This window comes from Dendrobates tinctorius, unplaced genomic scaffold (genome assembly GCF_039654945.1).
Source record: "Dendrobates tinctorius isolate UK_male_01 unplaced genomic scaffold, ASM3965494v1 ptg000070l, whole genome shotgun sequence".
Lineage (NCBI taxonomy): Eukaryota > Metazoa > Chordata > Amphibia > Anura > Dendrobatidae > Dendrobates > Dendrobates tinctorius.
Genome location: NW_027361738.1, coordinates 92,913,261 through 92,937,500, shown reverse-complemented (window position 1 = coordinate 92,937,500; position 24,240 = coordinate 92,913,261). Strand labels below are relative to the sequence as shown.

Here is a 24,240-nt window from a genome sequence, read left to right as displayed (position 1 = left end):
TGAAAGGAAAGCGAACATAATAAAAGTTACAAGATTCCAGGTTCTATTATTTAATGTACTTGTTTGTTTTAATATAGATCTACTGATCACAAGAAATAGTGAAAAATGAGAAGTCTTTTTCCAATTAATCATTCCCCTTTTTAGGCTTCGTTCATACAATGCGCTTCTGGCGAGTTTGTGATGTTGTAGATTTCCTGCAGAATTTCTGTAACCCATTAAGGTTACTTGTATTTTTACAAAAATGTGCAGCGTCAAAGACTCCTTCATGGGAACACAGTCTCAGGCCGGTTTCACACGTCAGTGGCTCCGATACGTGTAGTGACAGTTTTCCACACGTATCGGAGACACTGACACACGTAGACACATTAAAATGAATGCATGTCTGCACATGTCAGCGTGTTTTCATGGACACACGGTCCCCAAAACGTGCTGAACACGGCACACGGAGAACAGTTCACACTGTCCTCCGTGTACATGGACGGCCGCTGGGGAAGAAGCGCTACTGTAAGCCGCCGTTCCCCGGCGGCTGGTGCTGGCGGCGGCTGTCATTCTTCTCTCCTGAATGAAGAAAGAATGAATGAAAACCCGACGTGGGGTCCCCCTCTGTTTGTGAACCAACCCGGCGAAACTCACATCTGGTGGCTGCTATTCTCAGGCTGCTAAGGGGCCATTGATCTTGCCCCCCCTCCCAGCCTAAAAACAGCAGCCCCCAGCTGCCCAGAAAGGGCTCATCTAATAGATGCGCCTATTCTGGAGCTTTGTCGGGTTCTTCCCACTTGCCCTGTAGTGGTGGCAAGTGGGGACATAAGGGGTTAATGTCACCTTTCTATTGTAAGGTGACATTAAGCCCGGATTAGTAATGGAGAGGTGTCAATAAGACGCCTATCCATTACTAATCCTAGAGTTATTCAAGGGGATAAATAAACACACGCAATAAGAACAAAGTATTTTAGTGAAAGAATACACTACACACAGTGTTTAAAGCTTTATTATATTCCTAATTCCACATTGACGCCATTGGTCTCCTGTAGCAAAGTATAAAATAATAAACCAACAATATACATTACCTGTCCGGTGATCAGTCACGTCCCATGGTGTAAATCCATCTCTGGGGTTAATCAGTTTACAGGCAGAGCGCTGCTAATGTGACCACTCCAACTGTAAACTACTGGGGAATTAATGGAAGCAGCCGGCGCATGCTCAGTAACTAGCGGTGACATCACTGAGCCTATGCGCGCTGCTTCTCCATCGTTCCCCAGTAGTTTACAGTCGGAGCAGTCGCATTAGCAGCGCTCCACCTGTAAACTGATTAACCCCCAAGATGGATTTGCGCCATGGGACGTGACTCATCGCCGGACAGGTATGGATATTGTTGGTTTATTATATTACACTTTTTTACAGGAGAACGATGGCGTCGATATGGAATTAGGAGTATAATAAAGCTTTAATCACTGTGTAGTGTATTCTTTCATTAAAATACTTTTTTCTTATTGTGTGTGTTTAAATAACTCTAGGATTAGTAATGGATAGGTGTTTTAGAAGAACCCGACAAAGCTCCAGAATAGGCGCATCTAATGCCTGATGCGGCACACGGTTGCCACACGTGTGCCACAAGGAGGTACCACTTTTCCACATGGACACACGGACACGCATAGCTCCGGTACCGTTTTTTTCCGGTACCGGAATTATCTGGACGTGTGAGACCGGCCTTGTGCTGTGTATTTTATTTTTCTTTTTTCCTGTGCATTTTCAGACCTTGTTTTGTCCAAGGTTACTTTCTATCAAAATAGATAGGTCCCTTCCTTAACTCCCACTGGAACCCAGGAGAGAGAATACAAAACAAGGCTGACATTATTACATCGTGTTGTCTTCAGTTTATGATTAAGAACTGAAGTCTGAAACTTAAGTAAATGGTCTGGAAATCAAGAAAAAGAAAAGTTTGGATGAAACGGGCTTTGCATGTTATTATTATTAATATGCTTTGCTTATGTAGTGTTATCATATTCTGCAGCTCTTTACAGACATTATGATCACTGTCCCCATTGGAGCTCACAATTTAGATTCCTTGTCAATATGTCTTTGGAATGTGGGAGGAAACCAGAGAACCCAGAGGAAACACGGGGAGAACATACAAATTCCTTGCTGGGGCTTAATCCCAGGACCCCAGCACTGCAAAGAAACTTTGCTAACCACTGAGTGACCTGTGCAGTGTTAACCGCTGACCCGCCGTGTGGTGCTAACCGCTGACCCGCCGTGTGGTGCTAACCGCTGACCCGCCGTGTGGTGCTAACCGCTGACCCGCCGTGTGGTGCTAACCGCTGACCCGCCGTGTGGTGCTAACCGCTGATCCGCCGTGCGGTGCTAACCGCTGATCTGCCGTACCATTCATGTTGATGTTTATTCCCTGGGAGGAACCGGAGGTGGAAGTTTCTTCCCTCTGAATAATACCTTTCCGGTCACTAGTTGATGTTCGTCTTTGCATTTGGTGCCAATTGTAACCTTTTTAAACCATCCCAATTGGTGTTTCATCCTTTACATGGAAAACCCACAGACAGGTTTACTGTCTTCCTGTACATAAAACAGGGGTTGATGTTCATAGTTTACATTGTGGGTTCTGCATAAATAATAAGAAATGGATGAAAAAATTGGACAATTCTTACAAAATTTGTCTAAGTCATGTCCAACTCCGAGCCATCGTGTGACCTTGATCTTTAACCTCTGTGATATAATTTGGTGTTTCCTGCTGCCAAAACCACCGATAAACTACTATTCTCAAGTGGACCCCATTTTAGGACGTATGGATATCATTGAGGGAATCCTCTGCTTCAGACTCGCCCCACAACCCCACCTGCTAGTTAGCACGAAGAGCGGACCACTTTGGCTTAACCATATATTAGATGTTGGGTTATTTTGGAGGGATTTTATATCTTTCAATTGCCAATGTGATGTTTTAGCTGCTAAGCTGCTACACCCTGTCCCCTACATGGGACCTGGTCCCAAAAAACAGTTCTCAACATGGGATGATGACAAAATATCTGAGGGACACCATACAAGACTCTACTTTTTATCTAGGTTCGTTACTGTTCTTTTTTTTCATCGGCAGGCCACCTACTATACATTTCTTCGGCTGTGATGAGCTTGAGCTTCTGTAAAGAATCAATATAAGATCATGCGCTGAGGCTCCTTTTTGGGAGAGTTTTAGGACAAGTTTTTTGTTTCCTGAAGAGTTTTTGAAGGATTCTTGACGTTTTATCTTTTCTAAATTTTTCTTTACCTTGATCTTCCAATTGGCCAATGCCTAGTTTAGAACGGATTCCATCGGGGACCGAGTCAAAGACGTGACATGCGCTTCCTTTAAAGGATTTTAAAACCCAGAGTGGGAAAAAATTGCTCAAAGCGGTTAACATATGGACAGCAAATAGTTTTTATAATAGAAGAACTCCTTCTAGCCTTCTTTTAAAGAATTTTTATTTACTCTTTACTTTGCCTAAAACTCTCTGTTTGCATTGCCTAAAGGCTTATCCAGACGTCAGTATTTTTCACGTATGAGAAAAATGGCTCAATTATTTGGATCAAAGTTTGGTCCAAGTGTCGTCAGTGTTTCTCGTACGTGGAGAGAGAAAAAAAAAAGTTTCTCCACTTTTTCCTAATTTTGACAGTCCATGAAAATTGGACCCAACTTGGATGTGATCCAGTTTTATTTTGTTGAGGAACCCACAGACTTGCATTGCCAATTTTGCTCAAAATTGGACATGTCTCCCATATTTTTCGCGGACCACTTTGGTCTGAGATCAAAATTGGACATGTGTATAACGCCACAGAATATCCCAGGTATAAGTGCCATCCATGAAAACCATGTATAGCAAAATTCTGAAGTGTGAACGAGCCCTAAGTGGAAGTAGTTAAAGCCATCAAACCCACTATATAATAAAATAATAAATGGTTCTTGGCGGAACAATCTGAAACGGAACAAGCTTGAATCGGAATCTTCACCCAATAGAGCAATTATTACATTTGTCACACCGTGTCCATTTTTATTGTTTTCTTCTCAACCCTTATTAGTATAGCAGACTTATTAAGCGAGGTTTAATTCTGTATTTTAGTTTGTGTTTTTTTTTTTTTTTTTTAGTGTATGTTTTTTAATAGCAGTTTAGACATGTTATCGCTAGATTTGTCAGACATAATTCCCATCTATCTTCGGGCACGGGGTAAACAAGAAAAATGGTTTAATGGCTCCATAAAAGGCACTCTATGCTGATAGCTGAGATTAGGTCTTTCAGTAATGGATTTTGGCGTGGGGGAAGGGCACCGGTTTGGCAGAGGTAAATGTACTGGAAGACAATCTGAGAAAGCCTCTGATATATGTCAAGTGCTTTTCAGTCTTGTTTTCTTGTACAGGAAGACAGATTTGAAGAGAAGAAAGAAGATTGTGACACCACTGTGCTTTTCTAGGTGCGGGTCGTCCCCTTTAATCTGGAATTTGACCAAGTGCTGCGTTATATGCACGTCGGTTATCGCTAAGCCAATTATTAGATAATCAGGCTTCGCCGTAAAGTGTCGTGCTGCAAAGTTTATGGTACCATAAAGTAAAATCATAGTTTTTTTTTTTTTTATGTTTTACACCTTCGTAAGAAATGCAATTTTTTAAAAACAGGTAAAGTGAGAAATGCAAAATAAAGAAGAAAAGTATATTTTTATTTTTTGTGACCGATCAAATTTGTTTATAAGTTTCTCCCTAAAAATTAAAATTTTCTGGAATCCAAATTTATTTTTCTTGTAATTTTTTTTTTGGAGGGGATTCAATTTGTTCAAATTTTCTTATTCTTTTGAGGGATGGGAAGGAATCCTGTTTTTGCGTCACCGCTACAGCTCTCCAGTATGATGACTTGTGTCTCTCCCCCCCCCCCCCTCATGTGACCACATGAGGCCAATCAATGGCCTCCGATATGGCCTTAGTGTTGAAATAGATGAAGTAGATGTAGGAAGCAGCGGTGGAAATGTGAGTATTTGGGTTTGTGCACAAGGACCTTTTTTGGAAGTGGGTCTGTTCCAAAAATGATCTGAAAAATTGATGAAAAATGGGAAAGAAAAAGTGCTTTGAGGCTGATGGAATCTGCACCTAACTAGGCACTGGCCAATCAGAAGGCTGCAGAAAAAAAACTTTTTAGGTGCTTGAAAAACTTCTAAAAGAAAACTTCCCATTTCCAGAAGTGACTCTCACTTGAAAACTTGATGTTTTGGACCCTTCAAAAAAAAACAAAAAAAAAAAAGTCTTAGGGTTTGTGCACAGCTTATGTGGACACGGGATCATTTTCAGGTGGGTTCTCCCTAGAACCTGCCTTGGTAAAAAAAAAAAAAGAAAAGCACCGCGAAGGCGCCACAAAGTGTAAACAGTGCGCAGAATTGTAAGAACGACCTTGCTGTGCACATTTTCTGTTTTATGTCCCTTCTTTTAACCGCTCCAGGGTTCAGAAACCTAAGACAGAACTATTCTCAGAGCGGAGAGGGGAAAAGGCTACGGTATTCTCAGCTGTAGCTTGACGAGGCTTATCTCTCCATAGAAGAAAGGATCGGGCAGGTTCAAATTCATTATATCCGATCCTTACCCCCTGCAACATAAGCAAAAGAAATCTTGGCCAAAAATCACTTGCACATTACATGGTTGGCTGGTACTGTTAAATCATTGGGCTGAGCCAGCCTAGGTTTACTGTATATTGGCCACACTTTAGGCCCTGAAATCCCATTTTTTAAATTCTTCCTACCATTTTTGGAGAGTCTTCAAATAGAGAATTAATATCCTACTCAAAGAAGATTTACTCATGACTCAGGATCCTGGACTCTGAGGGAGGGGGAATAAGCAGAATGTTACTGTCCTGCCTAGGACCGATCCTCGGGGGCGGGTTCTCTCTATTCTGGTTTATATCACTCCAGATATGCCCATTGGGGCTCACAATCTATATTCACTATCACTATGTCTTTTAAAGGTTGGAATGAAATTGGAGAATCTGGAGAATCACATACAGTACAAGCTCCATGCAGATGTTTTTGTTCAGGAGGAATCCTGGACTCTGAGGGAGGGGGAATAAGTAGAATGTTAATCTTCTGCCTAGCGCAGATCCTCGGGGGTGGGTTCTCTCTATTTATTCTTGCTTGTATAGCTCCAGTATGCCATGAGCATCATCATCACTGTCCCCATTGGGGCGCACAATCTACATTGTCTATCACTATGTTTTTAAAGTTTGGGATGAAATTGGAGAATCACGTACAGTACAAGGTCCTTGCAGATGTTCTTGTTGAGGAGGAATCCAGAATACCCACAGATAAACCACGCAAGCAGAGGGAGAACATACGGACTCCTTGCAGATGTCGTCCTTGACAGGATTTCAACCCCCCCCCCCCCCGAGCTGCAAAGCCAAAGTGCTAAGCCCTGAGCCTCCGTCCTGTCATGGCCCACCCTTGAGGTTCAGCACTAGGCACATAACACTGTATCTGTTTTACCTGGAGCTTTCCTTCAGTAATATCATTAATCCATAATCCAAACTTGCCCTCGCAATATCATGAGGTTATCCAAACCATTGACATTGACAAACCATTGACAAAGAGTCTCTGCAGATATTTTCCAAAAATTATTACCGAAATTGTCCGTTTTAGTGGTGAAATCCCAAGAAGCAATTTTTTTTTTTTTTGTCTCGTTGATATCTGGACTGTCGATCTAGAATCTGCAGGATTGACATAATGCAAGTCATTTTAGCATCACTTAATCCTGACTCAGCATGTGAGATGAGATGTGACTGTAGTATCCCGGGGCTGAGTGCTGAACAATCTCCAAACTTTAGACGATACAGCATAGTCCGTAAACATTAAAGTGATTTTTTTTATTTATTTATTTATTTTTTAAATACTTCTTATGGCATAGAAGCAAAATGTATATAGCAGGCAGCAGGCTGGAGCCGTGTTCAGCGAGTCTAATTTAATTAGTGTTGATCATGACTCCAGATGATGGTGATTTGATAAGGAATAATTTAGTACTTAACAGGCTTTTACATGCACCAACTCCATGTGGGAAGGTAAAAGCAAGAAGCACAAAATGAGAATGCAGCTTTTTTATTTGTGAAAATGCCAGTAAGCTGGAAGAAAGCCGAATAGCAGATGCACAGCCTTTTTTTTTTTTTTCTTAATATATAGAGTTATACAAAACATCCTTTTTTATTATTTTTTTTAATTTTATTTTTATTTTATTTATTTTTTTTTTTATTTCAATTTTTTTTTTTTTTTTTTTTGGGCTAGAAAATCAAATCCAATAAACCGCCTACATATTGTCTTTTTTTTTCTTCCATGTCAACACTTAAAGCTGGCAGGGACATGAGAAATGAACATTCATTAGCGGCTTTTCCTTTATCCTATAAGAACATAATTTTTTTTTTTATGCATGTTTCATACTTTATGATTTTCTTTTTTTTTTTTTTTTTTTTTTTCTTTTCTCTTTTTGTTGCCGAAACATTTTCTATATCAGTCGTATTAGTATTATTAAAAACCTAATAATTGCCTGGAAAGAAACTCCTCTTTTTGTGACCTATTAATGCTGGACAGGTTTCATAACATTTTATGGACTAATATGACATTCTTTTCATAGAAGTCTTCCAATTTGTGGGGTTTTGGCGGGGTCTTTCGGGTCCTTCCTTCCCAGAGCGCTATGCTCTCGATGTAACTTTTTTATTTTTTTTTCCTCCAATTTTGGCCTGAAAAGCACAAAATAAAAATGACCAAAATCTAACGAATACCGTAAACCCTCCAGTAAAAATTATATGAAGAACTCTTGAAATTCATAAGTTTTTATATAATTTTATGGTATTTTTATTACATTTTTATGGCATCATATATTTTTTTTTTTTTTTTTTCAAAACTGCACTGAAATAATCGTCCCATTGTTTTTTGCTTATCCAATGAATCCATTGCATTTGTCATATTACAGCTTTTAACGCAGACGACCTTTCATCAGTGTTAAATCGCATGAGTGTCTCTATTCACTGTAAAAAAAAAAAAAAACAAGTATAAAAGCTGCATAATAATATTGCAAAGAAAAAAAAGACAAAACCCAGATCGAGTTTTTGTATTGAACAATTAGCGCTGTATAATCCATATGGGAATTCTTGCCACAGGAAATGAAATAATCTAATCGTCCTCTTTGCTATTCACTGACCACACTGGCAAAATTGACTAAATGCATATGAATGGGGGATCATCTTAATTGATATTGAATTGAGCACATGGTGAAAGAAAGCCGTCATTGACTGCCCGATTCAGACATCGTATCCTATAAAGTAACCGGTCCGCCTTCTTGGAATGGCTGTCTAAGAATAATAACGTATATACCTTGTTTTATACGTATATACTTCCACTTCATATTTTTATCTCTCATTATTTTTATATAATTTTTTTTTTTTAGCACAGCAGTTTGTCTGCCAATTATCACTTTTATTATACTTTTCTCTTTTTTATGTTACAAAAAGTTTTTTATAAGACTTCTTGAGTGCTAAAAACTACAAAAAGGTTCCAGGTTTTTTTTTTTGTTTTTTTTTATTGGCCTTGTTAAGCCCTGTATCACCATGCAAACTCCTGCCCTTAGACGTATTAGTATAGGACACATAACTGCACCATATGGCCTAAAATTAGTATAAAATAATGGGGAATCAACGTACCCCATCACAGGCTCTGTATGCTCCTCTAGGTGACGCCACATAGAACAAGTGGAACCTATCATATGCCCCCCACGCATGCACCGACATGTGACGTCCCCCCGCGCAGGCACTGCAGTGTGACATCTCCCACGCAGGCACTACCGTGTGACACGATCCCCCCCCCCCACCCCCCGTGCAGGCTGTGCCATGTGCCGCCCGTGCAGGCTCGGCTGGCCGGTTCTTCCCCCGCACAGGCTCAGATGATTCTTCCCCAAATGACGCTTCATTGTTTCTGGCGCTTGTTCCCTGCGCAGGATTTTGTACCTCCCCCAGCGCAGATTCTGCCATACTGGATACACTCGTATCTTTCTTGTATTGTCTGTATTGACCAATGCATTTGGCTGTGTCTACCTAGTGTGACATAGCGATCACTAGTGGGTAGGGGTGTACTTGCTCAGCAGCGATATAAGGCCGGTTTCACATTTACGTTTCAGGGCGCAGCGACGGCCTGCGCACGGCCACCACTAAGTCCCGCCCCTGCCACGCCTCCTCCAGTAGCTCCGTCTCCGGGCGCATGACGCTGCATGCGTCATGCGTCCCCTATCTTTATCACTGAGGACGCAGGCCGTGCGCAGTAGGCGTTTTGGCGGCGCCTGCGTCCTTTTGACGGTGTGCCGACCAGCACCAAACGCAACCTGTTGCAATTTGGTTGCGCTCGGTGCACCGTCAAAAGGACGCATGCGCAGCCAAACGCATACTGCGCACGGCCTGCGTCCTCAGTGATAGATAGGGGACGCATGCAGCGTCATGCTACCAGAGGAGGCGCGGCAGGGGGCGGGGCTTAGCGGCGGCCATGCGCAGGCCGTCGCTGCGCCCTGAACCACAAATGTGAAACCGGCCTAACATGCAGGAGGACTCTAATTTTCTTTAAAAGTTCACCTGGGTTTATTGCTCCATATCCCCAGCAGCACAAACACAAAGTAAAACAGCCTTTAGATCCTGCAAAACAAAATAACAATGTCCACAAACAGGGCTCCGCCCCGTCTGGCCTGTGGGCACACAGGCTGTGCCATGTCCAGCACGCAGGCTCTATAGCCTAAACACAGTCTTTCTTACCCCAGTCAGCATACCACGGATCCCTGTCCGTTACCTGTTGGTGTCGGCCACACAGGTTACCGGATGCCTTTTATCCATTGAGGTATCCCACAATGTCTCTCACTGACCCCGGTCAGTAACACTCAAGGTTATCAGACCGTCTGCTCCGGAGGTATCTCACAGACTAGCCAGCACTGCCACATGTGCCATACACACAGGCTACTGGTCAGGTGATCATGACACAACCACATACAGGGTTCATCTTGGGTATTCAGACACATACCCCTTGGTTGGGTATGTAGGTGCCTGGACCCACCCATCTCTCCAAGTCACTTGGAAGCCTCCCAATGTATAGCAAATCCCTCAGCAGTAGATCTGCTGAGCAAAACACGCCCAGGCTTCCATCACAGGGCCACCCACCTCTGCGATAAATACCGCCCATCCATCACATGACCAGTCGCCATTCCACACTAGACACAAATTCTGTGAAAAAATAAGGTCTACTCTTCCTTAGTGATCAGAGAGTGACCGAGGATCTGCACACAGAACCTTATCCCTTAGCATTTACTTAGGCTTCCAGATTGATAAAATGCTTGCTTTCTACTGCTAATGAGATGACTGCGCCAATTCTGTCCCAGTCTATGCAGAAAAGTTGAAAAGGAAAACTGTTGTGAAACAGTGAATATCATAGGATAGGTGTGGTATGTGTGTATATATAATATATGTGTGTATATATACGGTATATCTCACACCTGTCTTCTGGAATAGTCAGGCATTTACGTGTGTACTTCTATGTCCACCTGTTATTTTTGCATGTGTATTTATATTCATCTGATAATATTCCAGCACACACAACATCTAACTACCGGTCAGTACAATATTTTAATTGTTAACGATTCTTCTCTCCTAGTGGCTTTTCACGGTGTCCCTTTAAAAATTAAGAAAGAACCCCACAGCCCCTGCTCTGACCTGAACACCGCCTGCAGTCAAGATCAGCCATTTAAGTTCAGCTATGGAGAAAAGTGCCTGTACAATGTCAGGTAAGCGCTCGATACGGGCGACAGATGGCCGAGAAATCTCGTTAGTTTGACGTGTCTGGGATGTTCGATGAAAGTGGGAAACTTTTGAAGGACCTTTCGACGGTCTCTGATCTTTTTTTTTTTTTTCACCATCGACCTTCCTAAAATTTTAATTCATGCAGACTCCACCCCTATATAATATTTAGCATCTTAGTATTACATATTTTGGATAAGTTGAAGTGATGGATTATACTATAAGAACCAATTGTAGTTGAAGTCCCCCCCCCCCCCCCCCCAAAAAAAAAAAAAAAAAAAACAACTCTGGGAACCAAGTGTGGTGTCCATCCCTATAAAACTAGCAATTTTAATATTCTATATTAGATATTTGCATTTTTTTTGTAAGTTTCTAATAAGCCCAGTTATTCCCATAGATATTGTTATAATTTTCGTTTTACAGGTGGCTTTGTTTCTTGTCATGTCCTTATACACAGACTTCTACTGGGTTTGTGTTTATGCTAAGTTGCTTGAATTGATCGAATCTGACGAAAATCTAATTTGCAAATTTTACTAAAATTTTAGTAGAGAAATACAAATGTTCTCCGATAGGATTGGTGGTCCAAGTCATTAAAAAAAAAAAAACAATAAAAAAATGTTAGTCACCTTACCGACCAGTCGTACCACCACAGCATCTCCCCGGCCGGTCCTCCGCTGGCTTCCTCTCTCTCCATTTCCGATCTTCTCCTCACTCTCTTAGCTCTTCTCTGCCTCCAGCACTGACCAGATCTGGACCTCTAAAATCCAGCTGGTTGCCATTTTTCTTGATTTTTAAAGACCATTGAATCGAAAAAAAAATTGTATTCTAATGAATCCAAATTTTGGAGGTCAAATTTGTAGCAATTTTGATCCACTTTGAATCTATTTGCTCATTTCTATCATTGACTAATCAGAAGAAGCAGAGTTACAGCATAAAATCTAGGTGGTTCCTCCTCCGTCTATAATGAGACAGATAATCAATTTTTTTGACTCCATTAGACAATGCAGCCAAGTCCGAGTCAATTATAAACCGGACTAATGTGTCAGATCTCAAAATCGCCCAACATTTTAGTAAATAAATGACAAATGTGCAACCCCCCGGACACTGTCACTTTGCATAAAGTGTAAGATGAGGCTGACGGTGGATTTCAGGCTTCCTTTGACTCCATTAGACAATGCAGCCAAGTCTGAGTCAATGCTAAACCGGACTAATGTGCCAGATCTCAAAATTGCCCAACATTTTAGTAAAGAAAAGACAAATGTGCAACCCCCCCGGACACTATCAGTTTGCATAAAGTGTAGGATGAGGCTGACGGTGGATTTCAGGCTTCCTTTGACTCCATTACACAATGCAGTTGAGTGAGATTCGCTTCATACATGTGCCATAATGGGACAGAGCTGAAAATCTGGTTACATTTATATAAAATAAATGACAAATATGAAAACTCTCAGAGTTTTGACTTCTGCAAACAGTGTGTGCAGAAATCTATTAAAAAAAAAAAAAAAAGCTTGAAAAAAATAATATATTTTTAAAAATCTTAAATGAAGGTGCAGATTTCTGTTTATTGAGTCCACTAGAGAGGAGAATTTACAATCACCGACAAAAAAAATTTAAGACACCTTTGTGATTTACAGGTCTGTGCAGATGGCACTTATATAATTTACGGGGCTGTTTTGGGGCCTCTTGGCTCTAAGATCCCTGTAGATGAAAAATAATGCTTTTCAGCAGAAGTGTTTACACGCAGCTTTTTAACCTTTGCTTTTTTTTCCCCTTACTGTAATGCATTTTTGTTTAGCATAGACGAGACAGGCTTTTAAAGTGATTTACATTGCTCCGCTCGTCCGGCGGTGAGTGTATTGTGACTCGTAGGTAGGCGACATAGGGCGATCACATGATTCTCCTTCAGCTTCTATGTAAATATGTCTAATGTAGCAAGGACATCTGTTACATTGTAGCCTGGAAAGGTTGCTTCATTCTCCCTTCTTCCAAAAATTTGGAAAAAAAATCCCTGGAAAAGTTTAGTCCTTTGAGTTGGACCCATCCTCTTATCGCTCAATTGTCCCAGAACTTTTTCTTTTGTTGATGCTGATCCCAAGGTGTCCTACCATCGGGTCAACTATCGATCTTCTGTAATATGTGGGCGTGAGTTCCATTTTCTTGCAATGCCTCTAGAGGTGAAATGAGGTATTGCATTGATCTCATATGTAAATGTGAGGGCTTGCTGGATTCTTCATTGCAAGAGTTGTTTGCAATTTTACTACTCTAAATAAAGTGATGTCTTCTTCATCTATTCAAACAGAGCTTTAGGATTTGATATATGCGTTCTCTTAAAGGGGTTGTCCAGGGAAAAAAAAAAAGCCAGCCTTCTACAGATTGAGTATGATATTGCAGCTCTACTTTATTGCAGTGAGCTGCAATACCACGCACAACCTCTACACAAGGGTGGCAGTGTTTTTGGAAGAAAGCAGCCATGTTTTTCTAATCTTGGACTGATTTTTATTAAATACCACCCTTTTGTTTGCAATCCTTGTTATATAAAGGCAAATCGCTCCATCTCCCATATCGGTGCATCACATGGCAGATTTTCTGAGTGAAGACTCCTCTTAGTCGAGTTCTTACCACCGTATTGGCTAGAATTCAGATCAGCAATGTGTGGATTCCATCGGAAGATAAACCTGAGCTCTAACTCCTGTAGAAGCCACAACCGCTGCTGCGTTTTGTCTTCTGCTTCAGACAGCATAAAAATATCCAAAAGTTGTACATATAGCATTTAATACTTATGAGTCCTTTTATTACCTGCACATTTTGGTTCTACTGGAATCGAGCACATCAGATACTCTCCACGAGTAGCGAGCATAGTGGAAGTGAAGGTGAAACTCGAGCATTTTCCAGAGGACCGTTTCATTTAAGGTGAAAAATCTCTTGATCTCTCTTTTCTCTCTCTGATCTCTCTCTGATCTCTCTTCTCCCTCTCTCTGATCTCTCTTCTCCCTCTCTCTGATCTCTCTTCTCCCTCTCTCTGATCTCTCTTCTCCCTCTCTCTGATCTCTCTTCTCCCTCTCTCTGATCTCTCTTCTCCCTCTCTCTGATTTCTCTTCTCCCTCTCTCTGATCTCTCTTCTCCCTCTCTCTGATCTCTCTTCTCTCGCTCTCTCTTTCGATATCTCTTTTCTCTCTCGATGTCTCTTTTCTCTCTCGATGTCTCTCTTTTCTCTCAATCTCTCAGCGGGGTATTACCATGCTTCATTGCGGCGCTCGGTGTTGTGAATTCCCTGACTCAGACTTCTGAGCCGAAGCTCCCTCCGGTGGTTACTTGAGGTAGTAGAGCTGGCCAGATTGACAGAGGTCTACCACCTGGTGATGATGATGATGATGATGATGATTGGAGATCTGGGGTTACTGATTGGAGTATTTAAGTCTGCAGACTTCCTGCAATCCCTGCTGGTGATTGCTTTCTTGTTCATTCAGAGGTCTGATGTCTCCTGCCCTGATCCTGCATTGGTTCAGCTAAGTGGTTCATTTTCTAATCCTTTGTGTCGGATCTGGTTTGTCTCTCTCTGCTTGTCGTGCGGGTTCAGCTTGCTCCTCTGGTGGCTTTGCTGGACCACCGCTCATATATTACAGCCTGTGTCAGTTTGTTCAGTCCCCTGTTATATTGGTCTCTTTTGCTTTGCTTCCGGTTCATACCGGAGTGCTGATATAGTGGGGGCGAAGTCGCGTGACTTCAGTGTTTTTTTGTACATCAGACGTGTTGGATTTTTAAGGGTTTTTGCGTGACTGCAGACAGTGTCTTTCCTTTCCTATCTGTTCTATTTGGGGTCTGCTCCGGGGCAGTTTGGATTTCACCTTTCTGGCTTTAGGCTTAGTTAGCTCTCCGGCTGTGCCGAGGTGTCTAGGGCATCGTAGGTACGCTCCACGGCTACTGCTAGTTGTGTGGATAGTATCAGGGGTCTGCAATCTGCTTAGTTACCAACCTCTCTGGTTTTCTGGTGGCTTAGCCTGTTCCTGCTATCATCCTCGGTGACCAATTCATAACAGCGCGGCTTAGATGATTCAAATGAGCTTCCTACAGGAACTTGAGCACCACGTGCTATATGGCACTGCTCGATGGTTGATTGAGTATGGAGCAGTGCTGAGCACGCTCACACATCACTGCTTGCTTTTTAGTTTCCTGTGTTACGTGTTTGTACAATGAATTGAGAGTAAATAATTGTGGATCTATATTTCCTTTTTAGTGCCTATAATCAGAAACCACAAGTTGGAATGAGGCCCTCTAACCCCCCAACCCCTTCAAGCACTCCAGTGTCCCCACTACATCATGCATCACCGAACACAGCACAGAATCCTAAAGCAGATCGTCTCTTTCCTACACATCTTCCACCATCCCAGCCGATCCCAGACAGCACCTACACAATGGACCATAGGTAAGTCACTGCTTGACTTGGGATGATTTAGCGAATCCTGCTTTGAGCAGGGGGTTGGACCAGATGGCCCAGGAGGTCCCTTCCAACTCTGCAATTCTATGATTCTATGATCCTTTGAAAATTCTGAGAGTCTCTTAGGGCATTTTTCCACGTAGCGGAAACATTCAGTATTTGCTGCGGATTGAACCCTGTGCACAGCCGCAGCGTTTAACCCACAGCGGCCAGATGTTCCAACATAGTGGAGGGGATTTTATGAAATCCCGTCTCCACTGTGTCCGATTACAAGGGTGACACACCCGCTAAACCGGACATGCGGCGCGTCTTTTTACAGCCTATACTATGGGTATGCTGCAGTAATTCCAGATGTGTTCAATGAGCACATCCGGAATCACCACACGTACAGACGGGGGTGAGGCTTTGGGTGGAGTGGGGTTTCCACTCCGTCCAAAGCGCCGACAATCTGGTACATGGAAACGAACCCTAAGGGTCTGAAAGGGGCTATTTCCATTGCTGCTATAGGCTGATTCCTTTGGGTTCCTCTACTGGCTGCTACTTTTGACATAGAAGCATTGGCCTGTCGGGCATTTCCCTTCCCACGGCCATGACATGAGATAGGTAGTATTACAGGGCAGCCATACATAGAGTGCAAAGATAGTTCGAGTCCACTAGAACAGAAACTTCTGATAGAACAATATTGTTCTGGTTTTATGATATCTATGATCCCAGCGGAAAAGAATTTTAAGCAACTTCTATAAAGAGAGTCACTTAAAGGGGTTGTCTTCTAGGAGTTGGTTATAAGTAGGAAGAGGCTAAGGCAAGCACCAATGAGTCACTCAGCCTTCATGAACCTATTGAAATGAAAGACTAAGGAAGAAAAAGTTTGTTGCACTTCTTTAATAGGGAGAGCCTCAAAAATAAGCCGATTACATTTTGTCTCCAAGCGATGTGCTGCAATCTGCTCAAGAACCTCGTTGCAAGCGTGTAATTCCTCTACAGCACCACCAATGGTGATATGAGGCATTGCATGGAGTCCACTGAAGTTAATCCTTTCCAGCATTGCTGGGTCCTCCAGAGATGCTCTTTGTAGACACTCTCTTCTGTGTAATTTATTCCGATCCTTAATGAAGGACTTTACTCGATCAGATACATGTTGGTGGGATCGAGCGATGCCACTTTTTTTAATGTATATTCATGAACTGAGTTGTTTTAGCAATCATAACCCAGTGAAGTAAACTGAGCTCTCTGTATACAAGGCCGGGCTCTCATTGGTGATTCCTTACCCCTATATTCTTACACAAGCATGGAAATTCCACATCTTTTTTGTATATTCGTTTTTGCATTGCAAATGTTCCTTTCGCAAAGTAAAATGCAACTGTGCTGTTCACTAATGGTTTTGAATCACCTTGGCTGGAAAAAATGCGTCTCATGCCGGTGTCAAGCTCGTAGCAAAAAAAAAAAACCATCGCTCCCGATCTCTTGATTTGTTGCCGCCTCTTATCCCCGTCCATAAATCCACCTTCCGCTTGTGACCTTCAATGAATAGCGCTGAGGAATCACTTTGATTATCTCACATTGCACCTTTAAAATTCAATCACACAATTAACCTTTGGCTGCCGTTCCTCTATAGTTTCATTCCTTCCTTTTTGCAAAAAAAAAAAAAGAAAAAAATGGATTTGTTTTATAATAACTAATAAAAAAATTGGATTCAGAATTTAAGGAGTGTCTCCGGAGCTGGCAAAAGTGGAGCCAAAAATATGTGCTAATTGCTTTTTATGTGTTTTTATGATCATTTTACAGGTGAAACTTTTTTTCTTAATTTTTATGTACCGTCAAGTTTCGTGACTTTGTTTGGTTTTTGTCTAACACTGGGTTGGGTAGATGGCAAACGCATAAAAACAAAAGCCAGGTATGGGTCATGCAGGAGTGACTTCAGTAGAGAGGAAAATGTATTCACTTCCACAAGGAAAGACTAGAAGCAATGGGATGAAACTGAATGGGAGGAGACACAGATTAGATATTAGAAAAAACTTTTTGACAGAGTGATCAATGAGTGGAACAGGCTGCCATGAGAAGTGGTGAGTTCTCCTTCAATAGAAGTCTTCAAACAGAGGCTGGACAGATATCTGTCTGGGATGACACAGAGGCTGGACAGATATCTGTCTGGGATGATTTAGCAAATCCCTCTTTGAGCAGGGGGTTGGACCACATGGCCCAGGAGGTCCCTTCCAACTCTACGATTCTATGATTCTATAAACCTAAAACAAAAAACTCCAGATCCTGTTATTTGATCCTACTGCCCTTTAGGACCCATATAGCTAATCATAAACTTTTTCTAGGCAACCATGATCCAAAGACTGAAATATGGAATCATAGTTCCAGTTTCTTTGGAAGGCTAATGACCCAACCCAAGCTTTAAAGATGTGCCAAAGGCTATTTTCTCCAATCCCCTCCCCCGATTTTCAGGTCAAGAAGACCAGCCATTTCGAGGCAAGGCTTCATCTCTTAACAGAACGATGGGATTGCATATGTTAAAACCAACCCTGGCCAATCCTCAGTTCTTGGATTTCTTCCATTAGGGAGGCCCCTACAGATTGGCTTTAATTCAGCTTGTGGGCAGAATACCGAATAAAGGCCCTCATACACATTGGATAGCTGGTGGCCAAACTCCTTTTGAAAAAACTTGTATTTTCTAAATAGATGCTGCCAGACTCCTGGTTGGGTTGGAGGAGGGTCGGGAGGCCCCAATACCAGAAAGACTATCGATGGGTTCCGCCAACTTTAGTTTAATGGAGATCTGTAAGGATCGTAAACTTACGCCATGATTTGGAAGCCTTCTGCTTCCTTTTGTGCCCAAAGCATGCCATCCGATATTTAGGTGCTCAACTGTAGGATGTTTTGAGCCCTGCCCCTTTGACCACAAGAACACCCACAAAACCCTGTATTAACTCTTTGTGGTCCATATCCTGAAACCATATACTGTATATTCAAGCTTGATAGACCTACCCCAATAAAGGTGACCAAACTCTTGGATACTGTGCTCTGATGAGGCCGAAAAAAACAGTACATGACTTGGATGCCGGCTAAACGAAAATTTGTAGACAGAACTATTTCGAAGTTAGTTTTAATTTTTTAAAATTTTTAATAATTAGTTTCTATTCTCTGATTTTTTCCAAACCAGGTTTCGTCGGCAGCTCTCAGAACCATGCAATTCGTTTCCTCCGCTTCCTACGTTGCCAAGGGAAGGCCGACCTGTCTACCAACGACAAATGTCTGAGCCAAGCATCCAGTTCCCTCCTCAAGGATTTAAGCAAGAATATCATGATCCGGTGTATGAACACAGCACTATGGTGGGCAATGCCCCCAACCAGAACTTCCCTCCACCTCTTATGATTAAGCAGGAACCTAGAGATTTTGCTTACGACTCAGGTAAATGTCCATGTTGTATTTCTTTTGCTTACTGTCCACTTTTTGTTGAAATTTTGAGTTTTGACGACACTTAAATCATTGTGTTATCCTCTGGTTGGCCAGTCCATCCTGGTATGCATTTTATGATTACATTTTTGTAAAATAACATGAGATGGATATTACAGAGTGATGGACCAACCTCTCCCAAGGAGGGAACATCTCCAAGAAAAGATGACGTGACTCAATGAAGCTGGGGGGGGGGGGGGTGAAGCAGTTGTGTATACTAAATATGGATCCCACCAAAACTGAAGTGCAATAACCTTAACATCTTCTTTGAAACAGTTGTCATGCCATTGTGATGAAAGTTTTCTAGAATGCTGAGATGAGCGTTCATAGGGAATGTCAAAGTGTAGATTTTACATATCAAACTTTACAAAAAAATTGCCTCCATGGACAAGTACGACCACATTTTTCACCAGAAGTTTAAAAGTGAGCATGGTAGCTGGATGTCTACATGCATATGTAACCCAACCATGCACAAAGTCTCTCCAACTCTCATTTGAAGGATTTAATTCAGGTGTTGTGCAGTTGACTAGATAATCTGACTACTGGTCTTCCTGATGCATCTCCCACCATTGCCTTGACTTCTCCGGTAGGGACATGACCATACGGCTAACTAAAAATTTAGGAAACTTCTCTATCTAGACTTTTTTGAAGAAAAAAAATAGAATAAAGTTGCCCAAATACTAAGTTTAAAGCTGGATTGACATTGAGGCTTGGGAACCAGTCATTTCCCGAAAGACTTTATCTCAAGGCTAAATTATTTTCCACCAGAGTCTCATTTCTTTAAAAGTCATCACGAGTCCTATTTTCAGGTGGTGTGTAATATTGATGCTGACCCTGGTTAGACTACATTTAGTTGAGTTGTAATACCAGACTCGATCTCTGGACTGGTGCGCCTTCTGAGGGAAAAAATGAAGCCATGCTTTCTATCTTCTATGTGCTGTCTTTGTTATGGGTCTCTGGCTACTTTTGTCCCATCTACCGTTCATTAAGCCTCATGTTGTTATTGACTTGCATTATACTTCAAGTGGTCATTTTTGAGGAGCGCTACACTTCACCTAATGCTGTGCGCAACACGTTATTGACCTACATCACGCCCCGAATGATTGTATGGGTCCTAGTGATTAAAAGACGTAGTCAAAAATTACCAAAGTCTGAGAATAAGGATAGAAGTTGGAAGAACCAATTGTAGGAGCAAAGGTGGTGGGACAGGAAAAAGAAGGGCCAAGGAGCGGTGAATATCATCAGAATTTTTTTTTAAAACACCTCTTCCTGGCAACCTATAATCCAGAAAAAAAAGATTCCAACTGAGATTTCACTATATTTATTTAGTCTAAAGCAAATAACAAAAAAATGGATTTTGGTGAATCCGAATACTTTTGCAAATACGAGACGAATTTGATTAGTTTCGAGGAAAAAAGCTTTGAGCAGAATTACTCGGCATGTACAAAGGCCATACTGAAAAAAATAAAAAATAATATAATTAAAAAAAAAAAGTAAAGAAACAAAAATAAAATAAAAATGACTGACTCAGTTGCTCAAGCTTTGCTTAATGAGAGCAGCACGAATAAACACCCGTATCATTGAGATCAAGAGTTACAGTAAGTGCTACTGTCTGGTTATTTGATTTGAGAATTGCGCAGTCTGGATTTCCTCTCTATGCATTAGGAGGGGTCACGGGAACGCAGGCTGCCTTTTAAATCCGTAATGGAAATTCTGGAGATGGTCTTTAAACCAATCACATAGGTTTTAGCCATGACTGATTGACCTCCAGGGGGGCTGCCTTTTGTAAGCCCTGTCTTACATGAATGGTCTTTGTATAGCTCAGAGCTTCATTCATAAAGTCGACGACGGGGTCGGGGCTAAAAAAAAAAAAAAAAAAAAAAAAAGATCTCGGAGTCGTTCAATAATTTTGAGCTTGAAGGTTTAAAGTTCCATCAGCTGTTCTGCTTGCCAGATAACTTCCAGCCATGATTAATGCTCGCTGACTGTGCCAATATGTTATATGACTCTACTTTATGGGCTCCGTGTGTCCCGGATATACACAGAAGTAGAGAGCTGTGATCTCAACTGTGAAAGATTAAAAAAGAAATACTCTGTTGTGAATTCCATTCAACTTTTTCTTTTTTTTTGCCTTGCCGGTATTGTGGGAAACCTAGCCAACGCTGAGTGTTAGGGCTGCGCGCCCACATGCAGAAATCTCTGTGATCGGCCCATTCATCCAAATGATGCTTGCAGATATCTATGTTGGAAATGTATGAAAATCCCCTTAATTGGGCAGGTGGAGGGATAGACCGCTACACAAGTATATCAAGTTTAGTAAAAGGATTTTCCGGAAACTAACAACTTTTTTTATTCTACAGAAAGGATAAAATAAGTCATAATAACCGTACAATTCCCCCATACATCCGTTTCTGATCTGCGCTGCTCCCACTTCCGAGGCTGGTCTCCGTACTACCTGCGCTGTCACAGATGGACGTGTGATTGCTGCAGCCAATCTATAGCTGCAGCGGTGACCAACCCATCACCGATATAGCCAGTGATTGGCTGCAGAGGTCACTCTTTTATGAGCAGGAAGTACAGAGTTCAGCAAAAGATTTAGGAAGCATTGCCATGGGCTTGACGGGGATTGTTAATGGAAACGTAACTTGTTTTATTTCTGTATTTTTTATGTGTGTGTGTGTGTGTGTGTGTGTGTGTGTGTGTGTGTGTGTGTATATATATATATATATATATATATATAATATATATATGTTATGGTACAAGTGCTTTTTTTTTTTTTTTTTATTCGGGGCTCCCAATTCATGCAATTGTTCAGTAGTTTTGGCCTCTGATAGGTGAAGTTTTAGGGTCTGGGTGGATTTATCATCTGGTATGATAACTCTGTCTGCACTTGGCTCCCCCTAGTGGGCATTGCAGGCAGGTAATGTTTTAGCTGTTAACCTTTATGCAAAATTGAGGATTGTTGTTTGTTATCCATTTTGAAACACAATCGCAACCAATATACTTATTTGATAGAGTTAGTGACCAACTTTGCAAAGAAAATATATAAGCAATATTTGAAGTTGTGTTTCCCCCTGATTCCTTTTTTTGTCATGAGTTTACCCCTGTACTTTTTTTTTTTTTTTTTTTTGGCCAGGTGTGGCTCTGTTTCTAAAAGAAAATGGCATACTTTTCATGACCCTGGTAAATTACTTTAAGCAAAGAACCCATCATCCCCTACAATTGTTTTGTTTTTCCCCTTTACTCTTCTGCATTGGTTGCTGTTTTCAGCATTTATTGGCTGCTGTGGATCGCTTCCCTGTGTAAATACTTTTTTCAGGGAAACGCTCTTCGTCAAAAGTGCGCATAATTTGACCTTAACGTTTTGAAGCACGGGGTTGTTTTTATTTTTGTAACTTCATGCACTTGCTTTCATTTTGCCTTAATTAGTTTCTTGGCAAGTCTCCTCCAGCGACACTCTTTTCATTTTCAAGTATCTGATAATAATTGTTTTTATTCAATATCTTTTGCAAAGATGCAAACACAACTCCAGCTAAGTTTAATTGTATTGTATTCTATCATTTTGTGTTTGTTTATTTTTTACTTATTTTTCATTTTTTGTTTTTTTTAATATTTTTATTTTTTCTTTGCTTGTTTTATGCATTTCTTTTCTTTAGAATTTTATATAAGATATCACCATTATGTTCTTTATTAAAAAATAAATTGATAGTCTTACAATTTTTAAACTGGGTCTGTTTTAGACTCACACATACTCATAAGCTTTTTCAGCAGGCTCATTACCATCAGAGGCAGGATTACAATGACAGGTAGCACCGCCAGACACAGCTGATAACACAGAATCCACCAATCACAATAGGCGATGTTGCAACTTCTCCTGCTACTCTCTCTTCACGGTGACCTTTGCACATGCTCATTAGATGCTTCAATACAATTGGTTCTATTGCTGCTAATGTAATTTCCTGAAACTATGGGAAGCTAGTCTAAAGACTAATTTTCCAGTGTGAAAATTGCAAGATTTTATTTTACTCTACATATATTAAAATATTTATAAATATAGCCATTAACGAAAGTGTTGGCATCTTTCAAATTGTTCCAGAAAGTGAAGTATTTCCCACAGAAAATTATTGCAATTCCACTTGTTTTGTTATAGACATGTGTATTATCATTTGTTTGTATTGGAACAACACAAAAAAAAACAGAGGGGGAAAAAAGGCAAATTGGACATAATTTCAAATAAGCCCCAAAAATAGGCTGGACAAAAAATGTTCGCACCTTCCATTTAATATTTGATTGCACCTTTTGGTGTAAATAACTGCAATCAATCGCTTCCTATAACCATCCCCAAGCTTCTTACACCTCTCAGCTGCAATTTTGGGCCACTCTTCTTCTTACAAACTGCTCCAGGTCTCTGATATGTGAATTCGACTTCTCCCAACAGCAACTGTAAGATCTCTCCACAGGTGATCAATGGGATTTAGATCCAGACTCATTGCTGCCACTTCAGAACTCTCAAATGTTTTGTTTCCATACATTTCTGGGGGCTTAGGAAGTATGTTTAGGGTCATTGTCTTGCTGGAAGACCCTTGACATAGGATGCAAACCCAACTTTCTGACACTGGACACTACATTGTAACCCAAAATCCGTTGGTAATCTTCAGATGATGCCTTGCACACAGTGCCAGAGGTCACAAAACAACCTCAAAACATCTTTTGAACCTCCACCATATTTGACTGTAGGTACTGTGTTCTTTTCTTTGTAGGCCTCATTCTGTTTAGGTAAACAGTGCTGTACCAAAAAGCTCTATTATGGTCACATCTGTCCACAAGATGCTTTCCCTGAAGAATTTTGGCTTACATGCATACATTTTGGCAAACTGCAGTCTAGCTTTTTGAAGTCTGTGTCAGCAGTTGGGTCCTCCTGGGTCTACTGCCATAGTGTTTCATTTCATTCTAATGCTGCTAGCTTGCACTGACACTGATGCACCCTGAGCCTGCAGAACAGCTTGAGTTTATTTGGAACTTGGGGTTGCTTATCTACCATCTATCTGCGTTGCAACCTTTCATCAATTTTTCTCTGCCGTCCACATCCAGGGACAATTAGCTACAATGCCATGAGTTGTAAACGTCTTGATTATGTTGCGCACCGTGGACAAAGGAACATCAAGATCTCTGGAGATGGACTTGTCACCTTGAGATTGTTTAAATTTTTCAACAATTTTGTTTCTCATGTCCTCAGACAGTTCTCTTCTCCTCTTTCTGTTCTCTGTGCTTATTGTGACACACAAGGCAAAGATTGAGTCAAATTCTCCCCCTTTTATCTGATTTCCGGTGTGATTTCCACAGTGTCCATACCTGTTACTTGCCACAAGGGAGTTTGAACGAGCTTCACAGGCTTGTAACAAAGTTGTTTACCCTCAATTTTGGAAAGGTGCCAATTTTGTTTGGACCATTTTTGGGAATTTTGTGTGAAATGTTGTTACAATACAGAAATACTTCATTTTCTGGAACAATTTCAAGGGT

The 24,240-nt window shown here is 41.2% G+C and overlaps 1 protein-coding gene across 4 annotated transcripts in view; it reads left to right on the top strand.

Moving 5' to 3' along the window:
- The window catches only part of ETV1 (ETS variant transcription factor 1), a 73,382-nt gene that overhangs the window by 32,607 nt on the left and 16,535 nt on the right, over positions 1 to 24,240 (top strand). For all 4 annotated transcript variants that reach the window (XM_073582127.1, XM_073582128.1, XM_073582129.1 and 1 more), the window contains 3 exons: positions 10,684 to 10,813; positions 15,061 to 15,249; positions 18,428 to 18,675. In XM_073582127.1, the coding sequence (XP_073438228.1) occupies positions 10,684 to 10,813; positions 15,061 to 15,249; positions 18,428 to 18,675 (567 nt within the window). The remainder of the gene's footprint in view (positions 1 to 10,683; positions 10,814 to 15,060; positions 15,250 to 18,427; positions 18,676 to 24,240) is intronic.